The sequence below is a fragment of the Aspergillus eucalypticola genome, assembly GCF_003184535.1.
Source record: "Aspergillus eucalypticola CBS 122712 chromosome Unknown BO83scaffold_30, whole genome shotgun sequence".
In the NCBI taxonomy this organism is placed as follows: domain Eukaryota; kingdom Fungi; phylum Ascomycota; class Eurotiomycetes; order Eurotiales; family Aspergillaceae; genus Aspergillus; species Aspergillus eucalypticola.
In genome coordinates, this window is record NW_020290304.1 from 155,730 (window position 1) to 182,002 (window position 26,273).

The 26,273-nt window shown below is 50.8% G+C and overlaps 13 protein-coding genes across 13 annotated transcripts; 8 read left to right on the forward strand and 5 right to left on the reverse strand.

Annotated features, from left to right (window-relative positions):
• Positions 1–9: 9 nt before the first annotated feature.
• BO83DRAFT_455015 (uncharacterized protein) lies at positions 10–1,263 on the forward strand (the record flags this gene model as incomplete). The annotated part of the gene is made up of 1 exon (XM_025537008.1): positions 10–1,263. The coding sequence occupies one exon, from the start codon at positions 10–12 to the stop codon at positions 1,108–1,110; it is 1,101 nt and encodes a 366-aa protein (XP_025383994.1). The 3' UTR covers positions 1,111–1,263.
• Positions 1,264–1,752: 489 nt separating this feature from the next.
• BO83DRAFT_322004 (putative C6 transcription factor) lies at positions 1,753–4,547 on the forward strand (the record flags this gene model as incomplete). Its single annotated transcript, XM_025527877.1, has 8 exons — positions 1,753–1,869; positions 1,938–1,982; positions 2,160–2,268; positions 2,373–2,454; positions 2,536–3,272; positions 3,351–3,774; positions 3,842–4,133; positions 4,191–4,547. 8 exons carry the CDS (start codon positions 1,753–1,755, stop codon positions 4,545–4,547), a joined length of 2,163 nt encoding a protein of 720 aa, XP_025383995.1.
• Positions 4,548–4,814: 267 nt separating this feature from the next.
• Positions 4,815–5,445, reverse strand: BO83DRAFT_321988 (putative RING finger domain protein; the record flags this gene model as incomplete). The annotated part of the gene is made up of 3 exons (XM_025527876.1): positions 4,815–4,998; positions 5,078–5,254; positions 5,342–5,445. The coding sequence occupies 3 exons, from the start codon at positions 5,443–5,445 to the stop codon at positions 4,815–4,817; spliced, it is 465 nt and encodes a 154-aa protein (XP_025383996.1).
• Positions 5,446–6,785: 1,340 nt separating this feature from the next.
• Positions 6,786–7,790, forward strand: BO83DRAFT_430905 (amidohydrolase family protein; the record flags this gene model as incomplete). Its single annotated transcript, XM_025535547.1, has 1 exon — positions 6,786–7,790. The coding sequence occupies one exon, from the start codon at positions 6,786–6,788 to the stop codon at positions 7,788–7,790; it is 1,005 nt and encodes a 334-aa protein (XP_025383997.1).
• A 210-nt stretch (positions 7,791–8,000) lies between these two features.
• BO83DRAFT_430906 (sugar porter family MFS transporter) lies at positions 8,001–9,871 on the reverse strand (the record flags this gene model as incomplete). Its single annotated transcript, XM_025535548.1, has 6 exons — positions 8,001–8,206; positions 8,297–8,457; positions 8,528–8,887; positions 8,955–9,275; positions 9,343–9,622; positions 9,694–9,871. 6 exons carry the CDS (start codon positions 9,869–9,871, stop codon positions 8,001–8,003), a joined length of 1,506 nt encoding a protein of 501 aa, XP_025383998.1.
• A 908-nt stretch (positions 9,872–10,779) lies between these two features.
• BO83DRAFT_381832 (uncharacterized protein) lies at positions 10,780–11,155 on the forward strand (the record flags this gene model as incomplete). Its single annotated transcript, XM_025532086.1, has 1 exon — positions 10,780–11,155. A coding segment is annotated over one exon (222 nt), but the record flags the coding sequence as incomplete, so codon positions are not given.
• A 324-nt stretch (positions 11,156–11,479) lies between these two features.
• Positions 11,480–12,122, reverse strand: BO83DRAFT_322084 (uncharacterized protein; the record flags this gene model as incomplete). Its single annotated transcript, XM_025527880.1, has 2 exons — positions 11,480–11,904; positions 11,957–12,122. The coding sequence occupies 2 exons, from the start codon at positions 12,120–12,122 to the stop codon at positions 11,480–11,482; spliced, it is 591 nt and encodes a 196-aa protein (XP_025384000.1).
• A 215-nt stretch (positions 12,123–12,337) lies between these two features.
• Positions 12,338–14,240, forward strand: BO83DRAFT_411232 (cation diffusion facilitator family transporter). Its single transcript, XM_025534291.1, has 4 exons — positions 12,338–12,700; positions 12,758–12,808; positions 12,857–13,677; positions 13,764–14,240. The coding sequence occupies exons 1-4, from the start codon at positions 12,405–12,407 to the stop codon at positions 14,162–14,164; spliced, it is 1,569 nt and encodes a 522-aa protein (XP_025384001.1). The 5' UTR covers positions 12,338–12,404; the 3' UTR covers positions 14,165–14,240.
• A 14-nt stretch (positions 14,241–14,254) lies between these two features.
• On the reverse strand, positions 14,255–14,649 carry BO83DRAFT_137614 (uncharacterized protein). Its single transcript, XM_025526146.1, has 2 exons — positions 14,561–14,649; positions 14,255–14,510 (listed from the first exon to the last, which is right to left on the reverse strand). The coding sequence occupies exon 2, from the start codon at positions 14,495–14,497 to the stop codon at positions 14,309–14,311; it is 189 nt and encodes a 62-aa protein (XP_025384002.1). The 5' UTR covers positions 14,498–14,510; positions 14,561–14,649; the 3' UTR covers positions 14,255–14,308.
• Positions 14,650–15,158: 509 nt separating this feature from the next.
• BO83DRAFT_137595 (homeobox domain-containing protein) lies at positions 15,159–17,197 on the forward strand. The gene is made up of 3 exons (XM_025526145.1): positions 15,159–15,438; positions 15,528–15,639; positions 15,702–17,197. Exons 1-3 carry the CDS (start codon positions 15,257–15,259, stop codon positions 17,136–17,138), a joined length of 1,731 nt encoding a protein of 576 aa, XP_025384003.1. The 5' UTR covers positions 15,159–15,256; the 3' UTR covers positions 17,139–17,197.
• Positions 17,198–17,677: 480 nt separating this feature from the next.
• Positions 17,678–20,020, forward strand: BO83DRAFT_381836 (flavin monoamine oxidase family protein). The gene is made up of 5 exons (XM_025532087.1): positions 17,678–17,767; positions 17,909–18,124; positions 18,179–18,216; positions 18,285–18,673; positions 18,734–20,020. The coding sequence occupies exons 2-5, from the start codon at positions 17,999–18,001 to the stop codon at positions 19,729–19,731; spliced, it is 1,551 nt and encodes a 516-aa protein (XP_025384004.1). The 5' UTR covers positions 17,678–17,767; positions 17,909–17,998; the 3' UTR covers positions 19,732–20,020.
• Positions 20,021–20,582: 562 nt separating this feature from the next.
• BO83DRAFT_137618 (uncharacterized protein) lies at positions 20,583–21,848 on the reverse strand. Its single transcript, XM_025526147.1, has one exon. The coding sequence runs from the start codon at positions 21,725–21,727 to the stop codon at positions 20,711–20,713; it is 1,017 nt and encodes a 338-aa protein (XP_025384005.1). The 5' UTR covers positions 21,728–21,848; the 3' UTR covers positions 20,583–20,710.
• A 2,262-nt stretch (positions 21,849–24,110) lies between these two features.
• BO83DRAFT_368969 (FAD-binding oxidoreductase) lies at positions 24,111–26,211 on the forward strand. The gene is made up of 4 exons (XM_025529841.1): positions 24,111–24,691; positions 24,748–25,442; positions 25,500–25,708; positions 25,769–26,211. The coding sequence occupies exons 1-4, from the start codon at positions 24,338–24,340 to the stop codon at positions 26,038–26,040; spliced, it is 1,530 nt and encodes a 509-aa protein (XP_025384006.1). The 5' UTR covers positions 24,111–24,337; the 3' UTR covers positions 26,041–26,211.
• Positions 26,212–26,273: the final 62 nt, after the last annotated feature.

Below are 26,273 nucleotides of genomic sequence, written 5' to 3' on the forward strand. Positions count from 1 at the left end.
CTATCTGTCATGGTCGGGTTAGACGACGTACGTGCCACGAACACTGCCCTAGTTCAGCGCCAGCCGTTGGTTGCTGTCTTCTTTGGTGGTACCTCAGGCATTGGTCACTATACCTTGCGTGCATTGACCACGGCGGAAGCCAATGGTGGTAAAGGCTTTCGTGCATATATTGTTGGCAGAAATATCAAAGCCGCCGAAGAGATTATTGCAGAATGCCGTGGCATCTGCCCCAAAGCCCAGATCAGATTCTTGCAGACTGAAGATATCTCGCTAATCCAGAATGTAAATCGCGTCTGCGAAGAGATTGTTCAGATGGAAGAAAAGGAGCAACAAGACCCAAGAATCGACTACCTCATGCTAAGTCAGGGAGGGCCTATATTCCAGCCACGGAAAGGTGCGTTCGAAATTATTGGTTACATCTGCATTTCTGACAATTTCGCAGACACGAAAGAAGGTATCGACGTCACGATGTCCTTGATGTACTACTCTCGCATGAGAGCGATAACAAAGCTCCTTCCATTGCTACTCAAATCCACTCTTCCTGCAACAGTCGTTTCGGTTTTTGCCGCTGGTTACGAGCAAAAGATATTTCCCGACGACCTCTCTTTGCGCGATCTAAATAACTATACCTACTCCACGGCTCGCTCACATATGATTTACATGCATGTGTGCTTCATGGAAACTTTGGCTGAGCAAAATCCTGGGAAGCTCAGCCTGATACACATCTTCCCTGGTCTCGTGTTGGGACCCGGGTTTGAAAAGCATGACTTGCCTGCTTGGTTCAGAGTGCTGTGGCGTTACATATTTGTTCCTTTCTTCGCACCTTTCCTGACTGTTCCACCATCCGAGAGCGGTGACAGAATGCTGAGCCTGGCGTCGTCTCGTTATCCGCCACGGGGGGCGACTCTTGCGCAGAACAAAGAGGAGACTACTGTGGGGACAGATGGTGAGCTTGGAAGCGGTGCTTACTCTCTTGGCAAGAACGGCGATAGCAACAACAACGCCAAGTCCTATGAGAATATCAACAAGGACGAACTGAGGCAGAAGGTGTGGAATCATACTATGAGCGCTTTCGAGACCATCGAGGCAGGTGAAGTTTTTGCGGATTGAGGGGGTCTTCTGGATCACTTAAGGGATGGATTATTTGGGATGAAATTTGCCTATTGGGATTGGATCGTGGCAACCTGCGGAGACTAATCCGCCACTGCATTTCTGAAAGAAGTGAGCTTTACTGGAGTTCGAAAGATACAATTTGCGGCGATCTTATAGGACTATATCAAGACAGCGTTGATTGTTCTGGTAGAGTACAAGAAAACTAGCTCCAGCTCCGAGCTTACGCTCGGAGTTCCCGACAATTCCGCGGAGGACCCATTCATGTCCGGGAACAGCCTCCGGACATAGCCTCAACTACGGAGTATACAAAAAGGCGACCAATCTCCACCAGACCTCATATCCTCAAATAACCATTGACTACTTTCAAAACCCCCGACCTCTGCCTAATTTAAACCACCATGTCCAGCTCATCAACCGCAAGCCTTGTCGCCTTGAACTCGTCAACACTTGGCACTGCGATGCCAGAAGTGACTCTACCGGATGGCAGCAAAGTGCAGACAGGCACAGTAGGGCAAGTAATCCTTCGAACCCGCTAATTCATTGCTTTGGAATTTGGACTGAATTGACGATGGATGTAGAGCACTGTTGGTCAATATCCGGGCGTATAATGAAGCACATGCAGCTGGGGACAAAGTCAAAATGGACACGCTCAAGACAGCTCTTAGAGCTGCGATCCCGTTGTTAATGAAAGTGGGCATGTTTGACCTGTTTCCGCCTAAGGAGTGGATACAAGGGAATAATGAGGGGCGAAAACAGGTCGGAGAGATGTATCTGGAATTATTGGAGTCGATGTGATTGTACTTTATGCCTTGTTGAACTTCGAGCTTAATCACTTGTGGAGCGTTTCGCTGGTGAGTTATGGTCAGTTTGTCACTAGTTAACTATCTCCAAATGTTCTATGCGAAGCTCTGGACGCGGATACCAAAACAAGTTAGTTCCCGCTTTGGAAGTGCCCGGTCTTGGGCAGGTCAGGCCTGCTTCTTGATTTACCCGCTTTCAACACTTGCTCCAATCTTCGCTCTCAATTATGTCAGTATGGTAATAAGTTGATTACTTCTTTCAATGCCGATTGTTCATTGTCAAAATGCCAGACCCTAATTTGCGCAACCGCCAATATCAATCACATGCGGTTCGCCGTAATGGGTCCTTGCAATCGTGTGAGCCGTGTCGCAAATCTAAATTGCGATGCGACCATGAGAGACCAGTCTGCGGCCGATGCTTGACTAAGAATATCGTATCGGGATGTTTTTATCATCCAGCACCGATGACGAAGAAAGTAACTGGAGGCTTGACCAGGTCTGCCAGAGGCTCACGAGGAAGAAACAGCCAGTTAATTGCAAGGTAACAACCTTTCTCCAGTCACATCCAAATTCAACTACACATGGAAGTTCAGCGCACGAAAGTGTGCTGACATCGTTATAGCTCTTCAACTTCAGGAACAGGCGGAGAGAGCGCTCTTCCAAGACAAAATACTACGTTGGAGTCGGCTTCTGCTTCTCCTGGATACTTGGGCTCGACGAGCTACTCAGCCATTCTTGCAGAGCATCGTCCCGAGTTCTCTCTCAATGTAGATAACAGCTCCATGCCCACCACATTGACCCATTCTATGGAACCCGAACGCCTCCAGACTGGAGTGCGGTTGCTAAAGCTACTACATAACCTCACAATATGCGATAGCTTAATCCGGAGATATTACACTCGAGTCCTTGTTGCGGTCATTCCAGAGATCGTCACAATGTCTATTGTGCGCTCCGCTCGGAATGTTCTCGGGGCCCTTGATTTCAACGTGGATGTCGAAGATCAGCTTCAAAACACCGTTCGTAAGGTGTCGCAGAATACTTCCAGGCCACTGCCAACCCATGGTTCAATGACAGTGGAGCAATATTGTGCAGCGTTTACCGAGCAAAATTTACGTTGGGAAGCTATAGGCATCATATTCGCAACTGCTGGTATGTCGCTTTCATCTACACCTGAGAGTGACCCAGATTTGAACCAGGTGGCGGCGGACACCTCAGCCCGGGAGAGACTCCGCGCTCAGCTTGTCGAAGCGAGCAGCACCTGCCTCACTTTTAGCGACCAGGCTTCTTCAGTCAATGAGCTATTGGGCTTTTGCCAGTATAGCAGCTTTGTACTTCTCACCCATGTCTACGGTGACTCAAGTAAGTACAGGGGGACCTTGCTTTCCCAGTATTACTCTGCTTAACACGTAGCATATGCTGATTGTTGTTTGGAATTAGGCTACCAAGCCTGGCGTCGCCTCCGTGAATTATCCGCTACAATTTATGCGGCTGGACTTCACCAGGACAGCCCCATGGGCGATAATTGCCCTTTCTTTCTTCGTCAATGGAGAAGATCGTGCTTTGCTGCTGCCTTCTCAGCAGATAAGAACCAAGCCACATTCGTGGGACGCCCGCCATCCATTAACTACCGCTACAGCACCCTAACACCCCCGCTAGACATTAGCGAAAGAAGGATAGTCCATGGTGGGGATGAGCTAAATGCGGCGATCTCAAGATTAGATCGCTTCGGATGGTCAGCCAAAGATGAGGTCGACCGAGCAAGTGTGCTCCGTCTTCGTTTCATATTGGCCGTATTTAGGGAACGAGCTCTCGAGATAGCCTTAGGGACCGGTGAGCACAGCGATACGGTGCAGAATTCTGAGTGAGTCATACTCATGCCATGGTGTCTCGTGCGAATGAAAAATGATATTGTCGCTAATCTTATCAAGTGAAATAATAAAGCAAGCGCGGGAGTCGTGGGCAGTGTGCCCCGTCCGTCTCCGTTACGACGTGTCTGCGGAAGGGACCGAGTCGGGACCCCTAACAAAGTCGTTCACCTTGCTTCATATTTACCTGGACTACCTTTATACTATTTTCCTTTTGCAGAGGACTGTTGTTAAACGCGCGAACACCGGGCATGAGGCTCTCTTTGATACGTCACGAACAATGTTGTCCAATATCATCAAAGGCAACGCTGACAGTGACCCAGCCTTTGACTTGAGTAGACATCGTGCATGGGTTGTATGTTGAATACCCCTTAGAGTATATGCTGTCTTTCCCATGATTAACATGGTGCAGTTCCTTTACTACGGCCTCCCCAGTGCAAGCGTCCTCATCCTCGAGCTCCTTCACCAAAACCAGGGAATCGGTACATATACTACTGCGTTACCGCGTGCTGAAATCATCCGAAATTTGAGTGTTTTCATCTCATGCCTCTCCTGGGTAGCGCGACCGGGACATGGCAATTACCACACGTGCAAGGAAGCGGAGAGGAAGTTGTCTCATATTCTTGACCAGGTTCTTGATCCTCAGCCCATCGAGGATCTGGCTTTCCACGATGCCACCTCTGGCCTGTACAGTCTCCTGGACTGGTACCATCCCGGCAATCCCAACAATTGGGACTTCAACTCAGAGTATCTACCTCCGCAAAACTAACTTCTCTTGTGAGATGTAAACATATGGGTATCGCATTGATCATCAAAGGTCATTAACTCATGAAAGAGGATCCCAACTATCGTCCAGGACCAACCAATGGGGACCCGCACATGGACTGGCCTATGTTTCCTATAAAGCCGAAAAAAGAAGATATTGATGCCCATCGTGAGCGACAACATTCGAGTGGAGTAAGACCGGCGTGGGGTGAATGCGCAGACAAGACACCAAACGCCGCATAAGCCTGGAAAAAGAAGAGGTCGGTCGCATTCACACCATCCACACAAACTCATTACTCGGATGGGTCTCTTGAACGTAATACGCTCTATGACAGAGTGGGCAATTGAAGTGGTCTTGCAGATACCACTTTTCGAGACATTCTCGATGGAACACGTGCAGACATTTGAGTTCTCGGATTTCCTGGCAGCGCAGAACCGACTCGAGGCAAACAACGCTGTCAACGGCACCGTTAGTGGGCGAACAACTTGCTAGCGTTGCCGCTAATTCAGCCGTTGGTTGCAAGCTAAACGTACCATATGAAGTCGCCATCAACACCTTCGGACGGTAAAAGAGGGCCTTTAGCTCGCGACCACCAATCTTCTAATGTCCGAGTTGGGGAGACAGCATCCAGCTTGCGTAATTTGTCGCTCGAGCTGCCTTTGCCCTTGAGAACGGGATGGCGCTCACGCCGATTGACGAAAAGGGTCAGACTATAGAGATTTAGGGTATTAGTGGCGCGAAGGCGATCATGACCAGCATCGGGCACAAAGCTGAAAAGGGGCTGGCTAATTACTCACAGCAAACACATGATGATTAAGGTCGCGACTCCTAGTCCGATTCCTAAGACAATGGCCATGTGGTGATTGACCTGAGGGTTATCCTTTTTCTCCGACAACCCCATGTTCCTCGTCGCGGGAACTCGGTGTGGTCGGGCTGCGAGCGAGAGAGAGAGGCGACAACCCTCAACCGAGGCCGAGGATGTCTTTCCTTATAGTTATATTTTGTCTTCTCGTTAATTCTGAAGAGAGTTGTTCCACAGCCCCGGGGATTCTGGCCGCTAATAAAGGACACGAGCCACCACCAAGCGTTGTACCTCTGATCGTCGTCACCTGGCGGGGTATGCGCCAACCATGCTTTATCAGGCCATCCCGAAGCCATCCATCAGCAGATGCTCGTGAGACGTACATTTCCCACGGTCGCTGACGCCCGAGTATTCAAGAAAAAGGAATGAGGGGCTTGACTGAATAACAGCTTGGTTTTAAGATCAGGAAATCACAGTGCTATTGCCATCACCATGACAACACAGGGTTCCTTTGTCTGGCTTCAGGCTATGTGCCACCCATGTGCTTTTATTCCCTTGAAAGCCCAGCCAGAGGCATCTGGCTGCCTGCATTCCACACCTTTTTCCCCAGGTCATCCGGCAGCAGGCTTCTCCCAACTACTAGCGCAGGTTGCCGCTGAGGGGCTTAGCAGCGCACATCCATCACTCTAAACGATGCTACTAACCCTATAGCACTGACCGTCGGGCGATCGCTGCAAGCATTGATTCATTCCTTCCCATGCGCCCCGGACTAACTTCCTTGGCGCGGTTGCAAGGGAGCTTTCGATGGATGGTCGGCTGAGCATGATTTTGGTGGCGGTCGCACTAGCTGGAAGCCAACAAATTAGCAGGTCATGCCATGTCGTGCCAGGTCATGCCACGGCTGCCGATCCACACAGATCCCCCGGATGTGCAGCTCACGCTCATTGTTACCTATGGCTATGACGCAGTTTGCTCCTGTCTTGTATAAACAACTCGCTTATCCAGATCTTCACACTCGGTGATCGGGACGCTAAAGACAACACACACTGCAGACTCTGCATCAACTGGCTTCCCATATTCGGGACTGGACTGTCTAGCTTACTCCGAAAACATTATGTCTCCTTTGCACGCTTATAGGCTGCAATATCGGCAGCCCAATACACCAAGATGACCTGTCCCTCATTTCTACACACCACAACTGGCGCCGTCCTCAGCTAATGAAGCAGCATGCCCCTACTTATCCCTTATCAGGGGCGTTGGTCGCACAGCACCTTTGACTCAAATGAGCTGCAATTCCACTTAAGTCTGCACTGTTCAGACAACCGCCTTCCTACACCTACCCCGAAAGCAATATAGAGAGCTGCTCTCCCACCTACCTGTATAAGCCGACAGCCCAAACTGACCACCCGATATCACCACTACAACAATCTCCCCACACCATGGCCTCCCCCGCGCAAGCCATCACGCTCGAAGAGCACGCTATATTCCCATCCCTCGAAAGCAATAACTTCTTCTACGACAACACATGGAAAATCTACCCTGAATGTCGCAACCTTGCAAAAGACATCTCCAAAGCCCGTCTCGCCAACATGGACGCCGGCAACGTCTCCTACCAGATCCTCTCCCACCTTCCCGGCGGCGTCGCCTCAACCGACCCCGCGCGCTGCCACGCAGCCAACAACGAGATGGCCACCGCCATTCAACAGCATCCGGACCGATTCGGCGGCTTCGCAGCGCTTCCTATGGCCCACCCCATTGAAGCGGCCAAAGAACTCCGCCGCACCGTCACCGACCTCGGCTTCCTCGGTGCCCTAATCGACAACCACCTCCCGGACGGAACAACCCACTACGACGACAAACGCTTCTGGCCCGTCTTCGCAGCCGCCGAATCCCTCGACGTCCCCCTCTACATCCACCCTTCCACACCATCCCAGGATTCCATCCAATCCCGCTTCTCCGGCAACTATCCACTCGCTGCAGAACTCGGCCTCGCGTCCGCAGCCTGGGGCTGGCATGAGAACGTAGGACTACACATATTGAAACTCTACGCGGCGGGAGTATTCGAGCAATACCCCAAACTCAAGATAGTAATCGGACACATGGGCGAGCTGCTCCCGATCATGTTGCACCGGATCGCGAGATTGGGGTTTTTCAAGGGGTTGGCGGCATCGAGACGCAAGGGGATTATGGATGTCTGGAATGAGAATATATGGGTTACAACGAGTGGAGTGTTTAGTGTTGAGACGTTGATGATGTTGTTGCAGGTTACGAAGGTGGAGAGGGTTATGTATAGTGTGGATTATCCGTTCGAGGATAATGTTACGGGAAAGGAGTTTCTGAAGAAGGTGAGGGAGTCCGGGAAGTTGTCGGCGCGGGAGGTGGATTTGATTGAGTTTGGGAATGCGAGGGAGTTTTTGAGGTTGGAGAGTAAAGCGTTTCTTTGATTGGGTTGGGGTGGGCATTAGAGGGTTGAGGGGTGAGTGGTTGAGTAGTAGATGAGGATAGAATGGATTGGGTTATGGTATAGAACAAGAGCAGGGTTCTGATCGGCGAAATAAACTGACGCAGTACAATTCGTTTCGTTGTATAATTGCTTCTTTACTGATTTGTCATGAACGGTCACGACGCTTCCTTGATAGAAGACACCGCTATGGTCACACGGTACTAGTATGCTCGACTTTGATGACCGATACCCCCGTCTCTTCTGCCTTTTCAGCCTCGACTGTGCCCTCCTTTACGACTACATCCTCGGGGAGCATTCCCAGGGCACGTCCACCGAAGAGCAGATCGATCTCTTCGAGTGACTTCTGGTTTGTTTCCTTGAAGAAGAAGTAGACGGTTGGAAGGGTGATGCATACGTCTGTTTCGAATTAGATGGTTAGCAGACAAGCAGTAAGGGAAAGGGAGGAATATAGGGAAACCGAGTTGGTAAAGGGTATGGGTTACTCACTCCACGCCGCAAACACGAAATAAAACTTCCACTGGATCTTGTCCAGCGCGATCGGAGAGACCTGATTCCAGAGGGTACTTACGGCCCAGTTGCCAATGGCAGTGGCGAAGGCGTTTCCTCGACCGCGGATCTGCATTGGCATTACTTCTGCCATGTAGACCCTGTTTATCGATAGCATGTTAGAGGGCAACAGTATCCATGTTAGTTGATAGTTTTGGGAGAGGCACTAACCAACTGCAAGGGCCGAATGATAGAGAAAAGATAACAGTGATACAGAAGATGAAGAAAACGCCGCCGATACTGTATCCCTTTCGGGTACCGTCCAGGTTCTGTGAGTAGAGAGCTGCTTCGCAGATTAGGGCGATGGTGATTGCGATGGTACCGAATAACATGGGCTTGCGGCGCCCAACTCGGTCGAGGAGGAAGAAAATGAAGATGAAGTTCGTGATGGGACCGACGCAGTTGTAGATTCCTGCTACCAGGGTGTTGCGGTTACCTGTGATGCCGAGGGCGTTGTACATGATTGTCTGGTAGTAGTTTACGACGTTAACGCCCGTCATTTGGGTGAAGACTTGGACAGCGATGCCGTGCCTGTTTGGGTGGGATGTTAATAGAATGCGGGGTTAAATTAAGGTGTCGGTAGGAGAAGGAAACGCACATGAGTCGGGTTCGCCATTGAGGCACACGGAACATGATGAGCCATCCGGGGACTGTGACAGCTTTTTCGGCTTCGATAGTGGTCTTGATCTCGTTGTATTCCGTCTGGATCCAGTCCTCGTTGGTGCCGTCGAAGTGTAATCTTCTGAGAATCTTCATCGCTTCCTCGTAGCGTTCCTTTTCGATCAGGTACCGAGGTGATTCAGGCATGAAGAACATGCCTATAACGAGAAGAACGGCGGGGACGGCCTGAAAGGCAAGTGGGAATCGCCATTGAAACTCGCTAGTATCCGGCGCATGAAGGGAGCCGTAGCCGACCCAGCTAGTCTTGGGTTAATGTTTTCCTTGTCTGAATTATGCAGACATGGTTGTGGTGGTGGTATACATACGTACTGACGATGAATCCAACCCCGATCATCTGCTGGGCTAGACCGATGATGAACCCACGTGAACGGGGATGAGCGACCTCTGCTTGATACACTGGGACAGACATAGACATGAGACCAACTGCCCAGCCGGCCAGAATACGACCAACAAGGATCATAGCCAGGTTCTTCGCTGACGATTGAAGAATAGCGCCAACCATGCAAATGAAAGCACCCATCTGGATAGTGAACTTTCGTCCGAAGCGATCCATCGTTAGACCTCCCTGGAGAGCGCCAATGCAAGCTAGCAGCCATTGTTAGCCAGCAGGGCAATACATGGAATGAAGAAGGTCCGAGCCAGGGAGAAGAACTTACCACCTCCCGAAAATGTGCTGTTGATAGCACCGATGATGTTTGACGTCTGGGTGGTGTGGAAGAAAGTCAGAAAATTCTTCGACTCGATTACGTCCGTCATGACACCGCTGTCATATCCGAACAGGAAAGACCCTGTAGCTGCAAATGCAGCCAGGCCAATTGTAAAGTATCGACCCATCTTGAAATGCCGATCGATATATTTTGGTGTGTGAATCTCTTAGGCCATGAAGTAGTGTTGAGTGAGATATTGAACGGCAGAACTTATACAAAAAAGCACAGGAAAGGACCCCGAGCGGGGGTGGGGCAGATAACATGGCCTATATACGTCAATTCCCTGCCAAGCCTTGTTCCGGGGTCAAATCCATGGAGATTTGAACAAGCTCATCGTTTTGGCATGCGTCAGACTGGGGACTGTTGACCGGTGGACGAAAAGGCCGATGGCGGAGCGAGGGTTAGCAGGAAGCTTGAAAATCCGGGGTGGCCGGCCGGCCCGGGACTAGCATGGCCATCTCGCTCCTGATTGCGTTCGCGCCAAAGTAGTAAACTTCCCCAGCCGACATGATTGGCGTTCGACGCACTAACGAAAGAGGCACCGGTATGGTCAGCCCGTGCGCGGTTGCAGTCCGCTTGAGGAACTCTGGCGGCCAGCCGGAGAAGGATTCTGCCTCAATGACAGCCACTAGGGCGTCTCATCCATCCAAACCGAGCTTTTGGTAAACCAATAGGGTATTTGAGTTCCGGTTCTCCAGGTTTCGGGTATGGTGACTACCCAATCTTCTGGCCACTGCTGTCTATAATTGTAGCATTGCTCGTCCGGGGTAGCGGCCCAGGTTGCCGTGGCAGGCAGGCTAGCAGTGGTCTAGGGCAGTCTAGACATGAGACTAATCCTGACGTGCTGCATGGTCAAACAAGGTGCTGCGGTGACAGGTTGAAGTATAGAGCAGAAGTTGAGGCGGGATGTAGTTTCTGGTCGGGCACATGATGTTCCCATGTGCCCTTGAGTCTTCCTTCTACTACAAATTGTCTGCGACTCACCTTCATTTCAGTCGGATCTCTATCATGGAAGTCTGTTGTGCAGCACGAGGGACGAAGGCATAAATGCGGGGTAGGCGCAATAGCAACTACGCTTTCCAACTCCACTAACGTCCGCTCATCTCATGAAGCTTCAAAGCAAGCAAACTGATCACGCACAATTACCCTTTTGGACAAGGAAGAATAGCCGACTGGTTAAATGCACGGCAAACGTGGCGTGTCAATGGAAACTCAGAATGAATCTCACGTCTCGATTGACGGAATCTGGTTAGCCAAGCCAAAAGGATTGCAGCTTATACAAGCTCTTCGCACCAATCCGACGAAGAACGGAACGCCCGATCTCTTGCTATACGCCATGGGACCCCCGAAGATATTGACAAGTAGCGGCCTCCATCTCAAAGATATTATCTCGATGGCGAATAAATAGAATTGAATAGAACTGAGAAAACATGATTCTCTGTTGCCTGAGAAGTGTACGGGTGTAGCATTAATAATCGAAATTGATCAGGCCGGACTTGGGCAGCTTGGACAATTTACGTGGAAAGTAATACGACTTGCAGCTAACAATGGCTGGTACTGCAATGATCTTGATCGGTAAACCTGTCTTGAGTCTCTACCCAATTTATAAAAAAAATAGATGGAGAAGAAGACACAAAAGATGAATTCAACGAAGCTTGAGCGTACAAAATGTTTCTTTACTTGTATAAGCATCTGGGGTTAAGTTGAAGGCATGCCAGCATGGCATATTATAAAATCAAGCTTTGATGCTATAAATTGCCTGTTCAATATCTATCAGCTCATCAGCTCGCTTCACAGGTCCTCCCCAGCGCACTCCTCCTTCGGCGTCAACCGCCCAATTGCCACTCAACTGCCATCGACTACCACTCTCGGTAGGCCTGTTCCAGATCCCCCTTTCCCACCCCAACTTCCCGATAGCTAGAAGTCCAGCTGGACTCAGGACATGGCCCCAAGAAGTCACTCCTAGGCCCCATTGCGCATAGATCTTGCACTCAGCATCGACAATGACCGTCACGGGGTTAGAGCCAGATTCCCCGGTCCCACCAATAGATTCCAACCATCTTTCTGTTGATGGCTGGTCGCTATGCGACACAGCGACAAAGTTGATCTCAGGGTGATTCTCAGCGGCAGTGCGCAACTCGAGAAAAGTTGCTTCCGCCACTGCAATTATCATTAGGCTAGTGAGCAACAGTTCATTCGAGACCGGACTAACCAGGACATCCACAGTGCCTGAGGAATGAGATGATGGTTGGTCTGTTGTTGTCGGCTGGGAGGGGCAGTTCTGGGCAAGAGGGAGCTTTATCTCCAGGCTGTGGTGAAGGAGAGAGCTGCACAGCTGGCGGCGAGAGCCATGAGGCGGCTTCTTGCGACAGGGACATACTGCGAGTACTATTCATCACTGACGTATATTAAGAAAATCAAAAATTAGTGACTGAATAACCAGGAGCGCATGTATGTTTGACGTGAGAAAGTTCTGCCAGGCTCCAACTCATAATGGTGAGCTAACAGCTCGGCCCAGCCCGCGCGCCCAAGACTCCAATTGAAGAATGCCGTCAGGGTCCCACCAAGTTGATTCGGTCGAGCGAGTCATCATTGCCGCCTAAATCGAATGCTTCCTCATCCATTGCTTTTCCACGTCGCTCGATGCAAGGGAAGGAAAAATGTCCTCGACACATCGATCTAGTACTGTGCCGCCAACCCTTTCCTCTTCGCCTCGATCGGACTCCTTCATCCGGGCGAGACAACCAAGTCTCGACTTGGAACATGACCTTCTCTCCACCCGTGGTCAACGCCTTGGAGGACTAATACGACGACGCTCTCTCAGCGTCCAAAGCGCCGATAATCCGTATGACAGTGATCGTCTTGATGAGTCTGTCCCCCAAGATCGCGGGGATAGGCCTCTCGCTCTTGAGCGCGCTAAGCGACTCATCGGCGAGAGCAGGCCTATTTATCGTTGGTATGCCGTTGCCCTTGTTTCACAGCTCAGTAGATATCTACTAACGATGAGCTACAGGCAACATTTCTTTCAAGACCCGTCTACGCTGAAGAAGATGCCAAAGGCCATGTATGTTCCCTCCTGTTATCTCAACACTGCGATCTAACAAGGTCACAGGCGCGAGTATTACGAGCGCAACAATGACCTGATATCGCAATATGTCTTTATCGACCGACTGCTGGACTCTTCCCTCCCACATCGCCTGATTGTGGACTATCACAGCAACCAGCCAGGAGAACCCCCAGCCTCAACCAACGGCCGGGCATATGACGCAATCTCCTACGGAACAGCAGACTCTCAAGCATCCGGCAAAATCAAAAGAACGCCCCGGAATCTCTATCGCATTCCCAGCGAGAGTGAGACCTCTCCGCTCCTGCCCCCGACGATCGAAGAACGAGCAGCATCACCCCCAGACATCATTCCATCAACCGATGAGTTCGTCGACAGCAGCGACCGGATAGTCACCGTCGCGATCTACGTCAACTTCGTCGCCAACATCCTCCTCCTAGTCGCAAAGATTGTCGCTATGACCATGACAAACTCATTATCCGTCCTGGCCAGCTTAGTCGACGGGGCATTGGACTTCCTCAGCACAGCCATAGTCTGGATCACGACCACCCTGATCCGTCGACAAGACCGCTCCCGATACCCGATAAGCCGTCGTCGACTCGAACCACTCAGCGTATTAGTCTTCGCCGTCGTGATGGTAACTTCTTTCGTGCAAGTCGCGCTCACCTCCTTTACACGACTCATCTCTTCCGACCACTCCGTAGTCGACCTATCCCTCCCTTCCATAGCCGTCATGGCTAGCACAGTCATCGTCAAGCTCATCTGCTGGTTCTGGTGTCGACTGATCAAAAATTCGAGCGTCCAGGCACTAGCCCAAGACGCCATGACAGACGTGGTCTTCAACTTGTTCAGTATTCTCTTTCCCCTGAGTAAGTCCCCCCCCCCCCCCTCCTCCCCCTAATAATTTCCCCCAACCCCAGGGCAAACCTACACCACTAACCAACCCAACCCAAAGTCGGCTCCCTAACCAAAACCTGGTACATCGACCCATTAGGCGGTCTTCTCCTCTCCCTCTACATAATCTACAACTGGAGCGCCACAGCCAGCGAACACATCGGCCACCTAACCGGCGCGGCAGCATCACCCAAAGACCACAGCATCCTGCTGTACATGACGATGCGGTTCTCGAAAGCGATTCTCAAGATCCAGGATCTAAAAGCGTATTACGCAGGGGATCGACTCAACGTCGAGGTAGATATTGTCCTGGACCCAAAGACACGACTCCAGGATAGTCATGATGTTGGAGAGAGTCTGCAGTATATGGTGGAGAGTGTGCCTACGGTGGATAGGGCTTTCGTGCATATCGATTACGATCCGTGGAATATTCCGAGTCATATGAATCAGGTGGAGGGGTGATTTCATATCTTTTCATTTATTGCTTAGGAAATGGAGTGGTTGTAAGGAAGAAAGAGAGTTAATGAAATTGACATTGAATCAATTGGTCGTGTCTTTTGCTTTTTTAGTAACTTATGCAGTAACTACTACTACGTAGTAGTAGTATTAGTAGAAAAAAAATGTTTGGTGGTAGGTTGTGTTTATTTGTACCCGTAACAAAAACCCAGAAGCAAAATAACAAAAGAAAAGGGGAAAAACACGAAACCTAACCGAAAGAGGTAAATAGTTATGATCAATACGGAAGTAGCATTTGTATCGCGATAATTTTCTGTCAACGAACGAACGAACAACCATCAATAAATGGAACCTCGAAAACACGTCAATAAGCGCGATTGCGCGAGACCCGGTTATACTTACTGTAAAGAAAGCAAGAAAAGAATACTAAGTTAGAAAACGCTACGCGCGGTGGCGGGAGGCGGTGGTGATATTTCCGCTCGCCTGGAACGACCGTTACATGCACTAGTAGTACGTAGTTAACTGTCTCTATTGAGGACCTTTCGGGGTGGAAGTGTGGGTGGGTTGAACTGCAGCAAAGCAAGCATCCATCAATGGATAGTTACACAGACAGATTGAAAAGTGACTTCATTCACAATGATAAGACAAGGACAGCCTGCAGATCCAATCAGCAAGGGAAAGAGGGCTTCGACTCAAGGGGGGAGGGACATGGGGACATTCTTTGGAATGAAAGAAAGGAAAGCCTCGCCCCTCGTGCGGGCGGAGAATCGGCCGAGCCGCAGAAAGTCAGAGCGGAGAACCAGCCGGAGGAACTGGACCATACAGTACCGGGTGTACGAGGATACTATACACTTACCACGCCTCCGCGGTGCCCGCCCGCGTCCACATCGCGACGCGATTAGATGAAGCGTCTTTTTTCTCCGGGTTGGGGAATCGTTCCCACATCACACCGGATCTCCTGCTCACGTCCGCCTCGCCATTTTACTTAGGTCACGGCCCGCGTCTTTACCTTTCCTTTTCTACTTTCTCTCCACGCATTCCCTCTTGCTCTCCCTCTCCGTCCTCCTATGCTGTTAACTCGGCTTACGGCTATTTACCATGTCTGATCCGGAGCCCTCTGCTGCACCATGTTCCTCCTCGCCGCCCTCAACCCAGGCGTCCGACTCGGCTGCTGCTCTTAATTACGCCTTCCTTGTTCATTCCCAAAAGACCCTAACTCAGAATCTTCCTCCACGCGTCGATAATAAATTGCTGGCACGGCAAAAGCGGCGTCGGACTAGGTATGCACGGAATTCAATTTCAGTCCTCATTGGCCCAATGGGTCTCGCTGCCAGCAGATCGCTAACACGTCACTGCTGTGCTCATATAGCCCCGAAGACCACGCAATCCTTGAAGCCGAGTATCAACGGAACCCGAAACCAGACAAAACGGCCCGAGCCAGTATAGTCAGTCGCGTCTCGTTGGGCGAGAAGGAAGTGCAAGTATGTCTGCGTACCACGTAACCTCCACGTCTGACGTGCGATCTAATGTGTCTGGATATTAGATCTGGTTCCAGAATCGTCGTCAAAATGATCGCCGGAAATCGAAACCATTGCAACCTCATGAGCTTCTCGCGCCTCGGTCGGACGTGTCCGACGCGTCAAAACGGGTATCCGATGACAACCTACCGACAGAGCCAGGATCTTCGAGCGGGACAGAGCAATCAGAGGACAACTGCCAGGACAGGAACGTTGCTTCGCAATCGTCCGATCATGCGTCTTTCGAATCCGACGTGGTGCATGGCGACAATAATGAGCTAGAGCAGTCAGGGTTGAGTTCTCAAACAAGCCTCGCTACAGAAGCTGTGGAGGACTCGCAGAGAGCCCCAGACGAAACGATGCCAGAACAACAACCAGCCCTGGTGCACGATGAAACCCATGTCAATGATTCCAACCTGACCTCTGCTAAGAGGAAACGATCATTTTCCGAAACCCGTGGCAATCGACCGTTCGTGCAGGGAACATCTACACCGATGAAGTCGCCGCCATCCTTGCGGATATCGCTCTCGTTCGACGGAGAAGCTATGGTACGCAAAGAAGATGAGCTCACGCCATCTCCTCCGAAAGGACGAAATGCCCTGCGGATCGCCATGTCCTCTGATGGAAAAGCTGTGATCCGTGCTGATGGCGAACCGTCCCCGTCAAAGAACCGCATTTCTATGTTCTCAGCGCGAAAGCCCAGGATTGCAGGACTTCGAAGGAGTAACAGTGCTGCGGCATTTAGTACGCCGCGCGGTGGCTCCATGGAGACCGAAAAGTTGTTTGGAAGATCAAGAGATCCTCGCAACTGGGAATCCTTTTTTGACACTGATGCAAGAAGTGCACTTTCTACTCCGACCAGCTCCCAAAGCGCACCGAACGCTGGCTCTCCCGCTCTATTCCGCGCACGTGGTCAGCGTTCACTAACGAGGAGCATGTCGGCAAGGCATAGCAACGCCTTGAACGCTTCCGAATATCTTAATACCCCTGTCCCTAAGCCGACTGGCGACAAGAGACGCAAGATCTCCCGCACGGTCTCTTCATTGGGCCGACTGGAGACTGGCCGTGCAACCCTTGGTGACAAGTTTTCTAATTCGAAGACGATGTCGACGAAAGACGATGACCTGGAGTTACAGTGGGGCGATTCGGATAAGGAGAACTGGATACCGGGCACACGAACCTCCCATGTCCGCCGGCGGACCGCTTCCCATCATCACTCCCGGCGTTCCATACTCAGAGAGGCCAACAGCAGGGATGGCAAAGCTAACAGGGATCTGGCATCCGGCGGAAGATACTCACGGGTGTCTCAGCACCAACGAGTGAGCGGGGTAATCGACAAGGATGTGCCAGAGATGGACGCCGAGGTGTCGGCTTTCATGAACGGCGGGGGAGGTGCAAGTCAGGAAGAAGACCTTGACTGCATTCAAGGCTTGCTATCTCTGAGCCAAGGGGCATGGAGATGAGATAAGCTTCCCCTTGTGTTTTTGTGAGATGATCATCATTTCCTTTGTTTCTTTCTTTTCATCATTCCCCCTTTGTTTCATATCCATTTCTTTCCTTTGTAATGTCAATATTGGAGGTTACAGGCCAGCAAGCGGGTGATTGTGTGTATGATTGTGAGATGATTGCTTTACGTTCCCATAAGGTGCAGCTCGCAGGTTTGCTCCAGGCAGCTGCAACCATGGGTCCGGACTTGATGACGAAACCCTGTGCCACGCCACAGATGATATCCAAGTGCTATTACAGCCGAATAGCCTAATACAAACAAACAATGGAAGATGATAGAATAATTGGCTTGTTTGATACGTAAGCGCCTGTGATGGACTGATCCGGATAACCAGGGCGAGGCGGGGGTGAAGGGGGGAATGGTAGGGAGTAGATAGGCGGAGTAGGTGGACTGCAGAAGATGGCTGTGGGCGGGTTCTGCAAGCACGTGGCTTCCCGCTGACATATAACCGCCGGGTCTCGTCCGTCTCCCTGATAACTACGAAGTATTCGCCTCGTTATCTTTCTCTCCGCCACCCGTGGTTGGATGCTTCACAGCTTCGTCTCTGTGATTTGTAGACTAATACCGAGCCAGTCTCATACCTTGGTAGGTCGGTTCAGTTCATCCGTCATTTCCTCTGGGTGTGGGCCTTTTTCAAAGTCTGGCCTATGACCATATCAAGTAGTAGCGGCTGCAATATGCACCGGCTTATCTCGAGTGGATCGGATAGCTGCTGACTTCATGTAGCACAACAGGCGCTTACTGCATACAATAATTCCAAAGGAAGATCAACCACCGTTTCAGTCTCGCGAGACAAGCTTTCATATGACTATTACAATGGGCAAGAGGCCCAACGTGGCTGTCATTGGTGCTGGTCTATCAGGCTTGAGATGCTCTGACATTCTTATCCAGAATGGTGCCCGGGTGACACTATTCGAAGCGAGAGACAGAGTCGGCGGCCGGGTGCGTTTGAGAAATGTCTATAGTTAGAGTCAGCGGTTCACTAACTTCCAGCAGGTACATCAGCAGAAGATCCACGAACATCTTATAGACATGTAATACTTCCTGCTTCTTCCTCCTAGCCATAATTATGTTCTCTGGCGTCGATGCTGACACTTATCAGGGGCCCGAACTGGATACATGGCACTGGGAAAAACCCGATTGTCGCAATTTCAGAAGCAACAGGGACAGTGCTTGAAGACTTTGAAGGGAACCAGGCTCTGATCTCGACAGAAGGCAAGGCAATCGACGATGCACTAGCCGCTAGAGTATCAGCGGTACTGTGGACGACCATTGAAAAGGCCTTTGAGTATAGCAATACGCATAAAGATATCATTCCACCTGAACGAAGCCTGCTTGACTTCTTCCGCGAGGAGGTGGAGAAGACAGACCTCAGCGCTGCCGAGAAGGAGCTTTGCATTGAATCCTGCAGACTATGGGGAGCGTACGTCGGTGATCCAATCGAGAGACAGAGCTTGAAGTTTTTCTGTCTTGAGGAGTGCATAGATGGGAGTGAGTACCACCCTCATCACCACACGATGATAGCGCCCAACTAACCACATCAATACACAGATAACTTCTTTGTGGCGTCGACATACAAGAAAATTCTCAAGTATGTCTCTCAAAACGCTCTCCGACGCGCAGATATTCATTTCAACCAGCCAATTGTCAGAATCGATTCTGAATCCCGGAAAGCCATGGGATCTCCCAGCAAAGTGAATCTCACAACAGCATCAGGAGAGACCTTCCAGTTCGACGAAGTAGTCGTCACCTGCCCACTCGGCTGGCTCAAACGCAACAAACAAGCTTTCACCCCAGACCTTCCCCCTCGACTTAACCAAGCCATCGACAGCATCTCCTACGGCAGACTGGAAAAAGTCTACGTCACATTCCCCCGCGCATACTGGCACGCCGGTCCCGACGATCCCAGGACCGCCGACATCCTCAAAACCAACCTAGAGTACAACAGCTTCGAGAACCCCACATTCGCCCAATTCCTCAACCCAGAATACACCGAAAAACCGAACGACATCCTCTGGAACCAAGAATGCATCTCCCTCGCCGCTCTCCCCACCTCCTGCGCACACCCCACTCTCCTCTTCTACACCTTCGGCCCCTGCTCCACATACATTGTTTCCAAACTACAGGGCCTCGACCCCTCCTCCAAAGAATACTTCAACTTCCTCAACGACTTCCTCCATCCCTTCTACTCCCGCCTCTACGGCTACTCAGACTCATCTCCTGACTGCAAACCAATCGCCTTCGCCGCAACGCAGTGGCAAAACGACCCCTACGCAGGGAACGGCTCCTACTGTAACTTCCAAGTCGGCCTTACCCAGGGAGATCGAGACATCGAGGTCTTGCGCGCGGGCATGGGCGCAGACCGCGGGGTCTGGTTCGCGGGCGAACATACAGCGCCGTTTGTGGCGCTGGGTACCACGACCGGTGCGTATTGGAGTGGTGAGCGCGCTGCAGGCCAGATTTGCAATCTGTATGGGTTGGGTAGGCTTGGTATTGGGTTGGAGAGGGACGATTCGTTGCCTTCTGCTACGCCGAAGGGGCTTTTGTGATGTGAGCCTACTATCCCTTCACTACGAGTAACTTGTTTAAGTTGAGACGTTTTGGTTGTTTTTGGGTTGCTTTCTTGTTTGTTTGATTGCTTCGCTAGTTTTTAGCCTTTTCCCCCCTCTTGCTATTTATCGAGATATATGCACATACATACGGTGGTGTTTGGTGAGAAATGTACGCGAAACTTGTGTGGTTGTTGTACAGCCTTAGATATGTATGGATTGCAGTTATAGCCAGCTAACAGTTATTTACACCCCGCACACCGGCCGCCGGCCAGCAAACAAACAGATAGACGCGGTGAATCTCAGATTCATAGTACATGAATGACACACAGAGCCGCCCCACGCACAAGTGCAATAGACGAACAGAGTAAGTAACACGAGAGACAAAGATAACAGGGGAATCACATATTGCTCTTCAATCCATGGATCAATCAGTCAACTGTTGCCCGACGATAAAACGAACAGTAGCGTGCAAGGATAAGAAGGCAACAGTAAGCGAAACGCCCCCAGATAGGTAGAATTGAAAATCAAAGTACCATGCGCCACGCTGGAAAAAACGACCCAGATAGGATAAGAAATGAAACTCGACTTGTAGAGCATCCACGGACCTGCGCGATTACCGAACTCTGCGGCCTTCCTGGATGAAATTGGTCGACCGCTGAAGATAAAGACGTGAAACGATAGAAGATATTGGGTATTTTCGAACTGAGCGCTTGATACATCGGGAAAAGAAAGGAGCAAGCAAAGGTAGCGAGAGGTTCAGGCACGAGGGCAATTTCTCCCGAAGTGGTTGGGGTTTGTTTGCCTGTGGTAATGTTTGGAACGCGGCGGACGCGTGCGTGTCGGGCATAGTGGTTGTTGATCGGTTCAGTATGGACGGGTCACCAGCCAGCTTGGTCCAAGTGATGCGTAATGTGAGAATGTCCGTGAAACGGACTAAAAGTCGTAGCAAGGGATTGATGCTGGCTTTGCATCGTATTCAATCTTCCCAGATCGTTTCCAGGTCCAGGTCCTGTCTACGCTCTGCTCCACAGACACTCCAACGTTTCCGCTTGTCAGCTCGGGGTCCGTAGCCAACCGATCCCGCCCGCATTGTCATTAGACCGCTGGAGGGGCCAGAAGCATCGGATGCCCCGCGCCTTCGATTGCCGCTGCTGGCCGCTTCTGCTTCATCCGCCTTATCTGCTGCAGCTTTCAGAGCCGCGATCCGGTCCGCCTCGATCGCAGCGGCTTCAGCGTCGGGAATGTCAGGGATAGTTTCCAATGACGAAATGCTCGGGCTACGAGACCGCAAGCTTGTCGGGGTCGAAGGTATAGATGAGGTCGAAGATGCCGAATAACCGGGGTAGGATTCGTTGTACCTCATGTTGTAGATCACAGGGGAGGAATGGCCGGACGGACTTCCCATCGAGTGGACGGACGAGCTTGGGCTCTGAAAATGAAGGGGGGACGACGGTCGGCGACGGTTGACGCGCGGTAGGGTATGAGAGAAAACCGGCGAGGTAGGGTAGTAGTCAATTTGAGAAGGAGAGGAGACAAGAGTAGTATCCAACTCCGCATGTTCTGAGATAGTCTCCGAGATATTCAGGGGCACCATTCTGGATTCTAGGCCATCTCCAGTGGTAACCTGCAATGGCAGATAGCGCTTGGCCGCCGGATCGCCCAGATTTGTTGAAGCGCCGCGACCGTTGACGAATATATATCTGCCCCGTGAGTCCAGCCCTGGGGACGAGTGGGCGCGCGTCATCAGAGGTAGGCCGGGGACCTCAACCATTGATCGTGATCGGAAATGGGAACGGGAAAAAGGAAGACGAGTCGGAGTTTGGACCGGCGGATCAGGTGTGAGCGACAAAGTGATCATGACGTTATCGCTGCATTTTGCCTCGCCGGGTTGCTCTGCGGCAGAGCCGGACGATGTCGAGTCGAATGAATCGGACGAACCAACGGGGCTTGGGGGAAGCATTATCCCCTCGGGAGGTGGGTGTGACGCTTCCATGTCTGTCTGCAACCAGGGAGTCGATCTAAACGGGCCTCATGCTGGTGGGCCAAGGGCGAATACTCTGCGAGTCACCACAGTCGAGTCGAACCAGGGAGTGTCACCGACCCGAATCCAAGTCGAATTTAGATTTGGCCTGGGGGTGCGGTAGGAGTGGAGAGGTCGCAGCTCAGGGGGTGGAACACGAACTTTCGGACTTGGGGGGAAATGGAGGGAACACAGGAATAAATTTGCCCTTTGCACTATTCCTCTCCGGACACAGCCGGTGTGTTTGTAAAACCCAAACCAATAACGTGGAGAAGTGCGATAGGAGGTAGAGAAGGGAAGGAGGGAGGGAGGGAGGGAAAGTTGAGTGGTGAGGTCAAGAAGAGATGGAAGGGGAAAGCAAGCGCTGAAGATGGATCGGGAAAACGAAAAGAAAGAAGGGAAGACACGAGGCGCTGCTCAGGCCCACCCGCCGCCACCTGACTTGCCTTCCCTCCTCTTCTTGCTTCTTATTCTTCCCTCCGCCCTCCACCCATCGTTCAGCTTCCCTCATCGTCTCTCACATGATGAGCATCGGAGCTCTGTCATGGCCATGCTGATCGTCATGATTCGATGAAGCTTGTGTCATTAATGCTGGCAGGTGCATCTATTTACTCGGCCTCTCTCAGTTTTCGGCAAACGCCGTCGGCCTAATCCGCAGCTGAAGGTACAAATTCCATTCTACGCCAGACCAGTTGACTACAATTTGATCAATGTACTTCTACAGAATATGTCTCGCCTTATCTCGCTTGATCTGGGGACAGTGTAAAGGGAGAAAATCTCCGACTCGAAAGATGCAGACCTGATTGGGAAGTCTGGGCCGGCCTAGACATTCCACATGCTTCCAGAACCACCACGCTAATGTAATGCATGCTGCATATCTACTGAAGGGCATTGGATTTGCTCAGCCACTTGGTCCCTCTTTTTTCGGTGTCTCCGTCAGCGTAAGCATGTGGTCGTCAACTGATTATCGCATTCGTATCGCATCCCTGCATCACGGAGCTTCAGGCACCCAGAGATATAGGTGACAAATGGCATGGCCTGTCGCGCCATTCCGACGTCCTGGCTTGAAATGATCGTCACGGAAGCGTCCGGATAGCCATGAGGCTCACCGGCCTGGCCCTACAAGCGAACGTTGATCGCTATGGCCAGTCCATATAATCCTACTGGAAAGATAGAGCAAATGGCAAGCGTTGGCCATCTCTTCAGTATTATTGTTTCGTGATGATTATGTACGAAGCGTTATATTGCGGGAGGCAATGTAATCTTACTATCATTATGGGGCTAAACGTAGTGAACACTGGTCCCGACCGATCAAGTCATTTAACGTCAAACCTCTGCGGTCATCAGAAAATGGCTATGTTACTTTGATATCTTTCTTTCCTGTACTGACCTTCTGCATCCTGCGCGTGTCTTCGGCCAGTTATATGCGGCTTTATAGTCGAGGTATATAGTATCATGAGCGCCATGATCTACAACCATGTCGCCGACTGAGAATCTATCTAAACCTCAGTGTCCATGTACATACCTTTCTGATTGAGTCGAGCCGTCATTACACAAGATTATTATTCGAGCGCCAGCGCGCGAACGGCTGCCTGTGAGCAACCCTTCATAGATGCTGTGCATAGTATGATGATCACATCAGTGCCTTGCTTTATGAAGCCGGGGGTTTGTGAACCATCCAGACTTACCTAAAACAGATGGCTCGGCTTGTTCGAGATAGATAAAGAAACTGACAAAGGCCTCTCCTCCGACTGTATACGCTAACACTTCTCAGCTTATTTGCACTTTGAATGTCAGAACTATCATCAGAAGAAGGCGAAGCTGTTTAATCTCACTTCACTAGGGCCTCTTGCCGCAGGACCATACCGTTCTATCCCCTAGAACCATCGTAATAGCCTTCCAGGACACGCTGCAAAGATTGCCTTGAGCCTCGGGCCCTGATATTCTTATTGTAAAAATGCCAAGCCAAGTCGGATATGCTGTTCTCGCTGCACCCTGGGATGCAGGCTGTTGATGTCCTTCCATGCAGTTCTGTTACATAGTGCTAATTATACTATTCTCATTCCTCCCGACCCGGCTCACTGTGTCAGGAACAAGTCCTTACAGCATGACCGGCCATATACAGCTGTAAAATACGGACTAGCTGGTTCGACCGATGCGCTCAAAATGAGACTCTCAGATATTTGGAACAACATGTTTTAGGCTGCATGGATGATCTTCCTGTGCTGCGACAGACCCGAACCCGAGCCCGTTATACGAACCCGAACCCGACAACGGCTCGGATCTGCCCCACTTAAGACTCCGCTCACTCTATACAACGACCATGGGCGCGCATCATCCACGCTGCTTTGCTCGTCTTTTGTGTCCCAGCGCAAATAAACGCAAAGTCAGTCTCGAAATAGACTGATGATCTTTCCTTGTATCGATAAAATGTATCGGATCGGAAACAATTCGAAGGCAACCAAATTTCAGCATTGGCCGTGGTATATAGCCTGAAGATGAAAAGGTTATAAAGAGCTCGTTTTGGCCGTGGCAATTCGCTATCCTTAAGTCAATTTGAACCAAAGTGTTGTGTATTTGACAATGAAATCTACCTTAGTTCTCGTCTCGTTGGCGTCCTCTGCCTTCAGTTCATCCCTCGTTGGTCTTGGTCAAAGAAGCATAAATGCAACCAGCACAACCGCCGTTAGCACTGTCGACTTGGAAACAGGCGCTAGGTGTGCCTGCAAAAAGCTTGCTATATCATACTCAAACTTGTTGATTTACCCTGGGTCGGCCAACTACACCTCCCAGGTCACGAGCTACTGGGACATTCGAGCAGACCTTGACCCGGCATGCATCTTTCTTCCTACTTCAGCTGAGCAGGTAGCTGATGCTGTCGGTCTCTTTGCCACATGCGGTGCTCAATTTGCCGTTCGTGGCGGAGGACATATGAATGTATGAAGTCCCCTAGCGAGAAGCCTGTATCCTCGTTGACACTATATGCCATCTAGTATCCCGGATCTAACAACATTGACGGCGGTGTGCTTCTGGCCTTCGACAACATGAAAGAATATCAAGTGAACAACGATACTATCGATGTCGCCCCAGGAATGACGTGGTATGATGTGTATTCTGCGCTTGATCCATATGGTCGTGCTGCGATCGGCGGACGCCTGAAAACCATTGGTGTGCCTGGTTTGACACTGATCGGTGGTGTATCCTACTTTATCAATAAGTACGGATTTGCCATGGACAATGTGGTCAACTACGACATCGTCTTGGGAAATGGCACGCAGGTTGCCGCCAATGCTACTTCGCATCCAGATCTGTTTTGGGCTCTGAAAGGAGGCGCGAACAACTTTGGCATTGTCACCAAATTCACCCTCAAGACGTACACTATGCCCCATATCAGCACGACAATCCAGGAATTTAACGAAACAGCAGTCCACGATTTTATTAAGGCATCATGCGACTGGGTTGTTGCCGATAGTGACAGTTCAATTGCCGCTGGATCCGTTCTAACCATCACCTACAACGCCACAACTGGAAGCGTCTCACCCTTACTTTTGGGAGTCCAAGAGGGTATCAGCAATCCCCCTTCGAAATTTGCCAACTTTACTGCTATCCCTGGGGTGTATAAAGTCAACAATGTTACGACCTCGAAGCAGTGGGCTGCGAATCTCGACTCTCCCAAGCAAATGTTCCGGTAAATGCCCGCTCACCCGTAATGTTTTCGGCCGCCAGAGAGCTAACCACGTAGTAGCGTCACCTTTGGCCATCACTCAATGTATCCCGACTCTGACGTCTTGTACTCAATGTATCAGACGTGGAAGGCAGCAGTGAACCAAATTGCCGATGTCCAAGGTCTCTACCCTACGTTCGTAATCAACATCTCGCCTGCAAGTGCTGTCAAAGTAGGAAACACCAACGGGATCGGTAATGTCTGGGGACTAGCAGAGGAGCCTACGATCTGTGAGTTTCCCTCACCAGTACTCAGTAGGACCTGGCATCATGCTAACAACCTCTCAATAGGGTGGCAACTAAGTACAGGTTGGGACAACGCTGAAGATGATCTTCGCGTCGAGGCGTGGGTTCGTCAGCTCGTGGAACATCTACATGGTGTCAACAAGCGCAATGGACTTGCCAGAGACTTCATTTACATGGGTGATGGAGGCGATTGGCAGGATCCTTTTGCTGGATTCCCTGGCGAGAATGTGCAGCGGATGAGAGAGATCCGTGAGCGCTATGATCCTCTGGGTACCTTTACGAGGTTGAACTGGGGTGGGTTCAAGCTTGGTAACTAAAGGGTAAGATTACGGGGATGGACGACCTTATTGTAAAGATGGGAAGGCAGTGTCGCTTTCTTGGTTGGCTGTTGTTACTAGATTAGACCGTACAGTCTAGTGTTGGGTAGAAGGATGATTTGAGCTAGACCAAGTATATAGTATTATTTGTATAATTCAAGTTGAGGAATGAGATCTTTATCTGATCGAGAGCTCCTGCTTGCACTATGCCTTGTGAAGAATAGAGCGTGTTG

Bases quoted from the DNA above. Each gene is read 5' to 3' on its own strand.
- BO83DRAFT_411232 (XM_025534291.1), top strand. From the start codon at position 12,405: ATGTCCTCGACACATCGATCTAGTACTGTGCCGCCAACCCTTTCCTCT. The intron at 12,701-12,757 runs GTATGCCGTTGC...GATGAGCTACAG, and splicing joins AGCAGGCCTATTTATCGTTG to GCAACATTTCTTTCAAGACC. The intron at 13,678-13,763 runs GTAAGTCCCCCC...CCCAACCCAAAG, and splicing joins CAGTATTCTCTTTCCCCTGA to TCGGCTCCCTAACCAAAACC.
- BO83DRAFT_137614 (XM_025526146.1), bottom strand. From the start codon at position 14,497: ATGGTTGTTCGTTCGTTCGTTGACAGAAAATTATCGCGATACAAATGC.
- BO83DRAFT_137595 (XM_025526145.1), top strand. From the start codon at position 15,257: ATGTCTGATCCGGAGCCCTCTGCTGCACCATGTTCCTCCTCGCCGCCC. The intron at 15,439-15,527 runs GTATGCACGGAA...GTGCTCATATAG, and splicing joins CAAAAGCGGCGTCGGACTAG to CCCCGAAGACCACGCAATCC. The intron at 15,640-15,701 runs GTATGTCTGCGT...TCTGGATATTAG, and splicing joins TGGGCGAGAAGGAAGTGCAA to ATCTGGTTCCAGAATCGTCG.
- BO83DRAFT_381836 (XM_025532087.1), top strand. From the start codon at position 17,999: ATGGGCAAGAGGCCCAACGTGGCTGTCATTGGTGCTGGTCTATCAGGC. The intron at 18,125-18,178 runs GTGCGTTTGAGA...AACTTCCAGCAG, and splicing joins GAGACAGAGTCGGCGGCCGG to GTACATCAGCAGAAGATCCA. The intron at 18,674-18,733 runs GTGAGTACCACC...ATCAATACACAG, and splicing joins TGAGGAGTGCATAGATGGGA to ATAACTTCTTTGTGGCGTCG.
- BO83DRAFT_137618 (XM_025526147.1), bottom strand. From the start codon at position 21,727: ATGGAAGCGTCACACCCACCTCCCGAGGGGATAATGCTTCCCCCAAGC.
- BO83DRAFT_368969 (XM_025529841.1), top strand. From the start codon at position 24,338: ATGAAATCTACCTTAGTTCTCGTCTCGTTGGCGTCCTCTGCCTTCAGT. The intron at 24,692-24,747 runs GTATGAAGTCCC...TATGCCATCTAG, and splicing joins GTGGCGGAGGACATATGAAT to TATCCCGGATCTAACAACAT. The intron at 25,709-25,768 runs GTGAGTTTCCCT...ACCTCTCAATAG, and splicing joins AGCAGAGGAGCCTACGATCT to GGTGGCAACTAAGTACAGGT.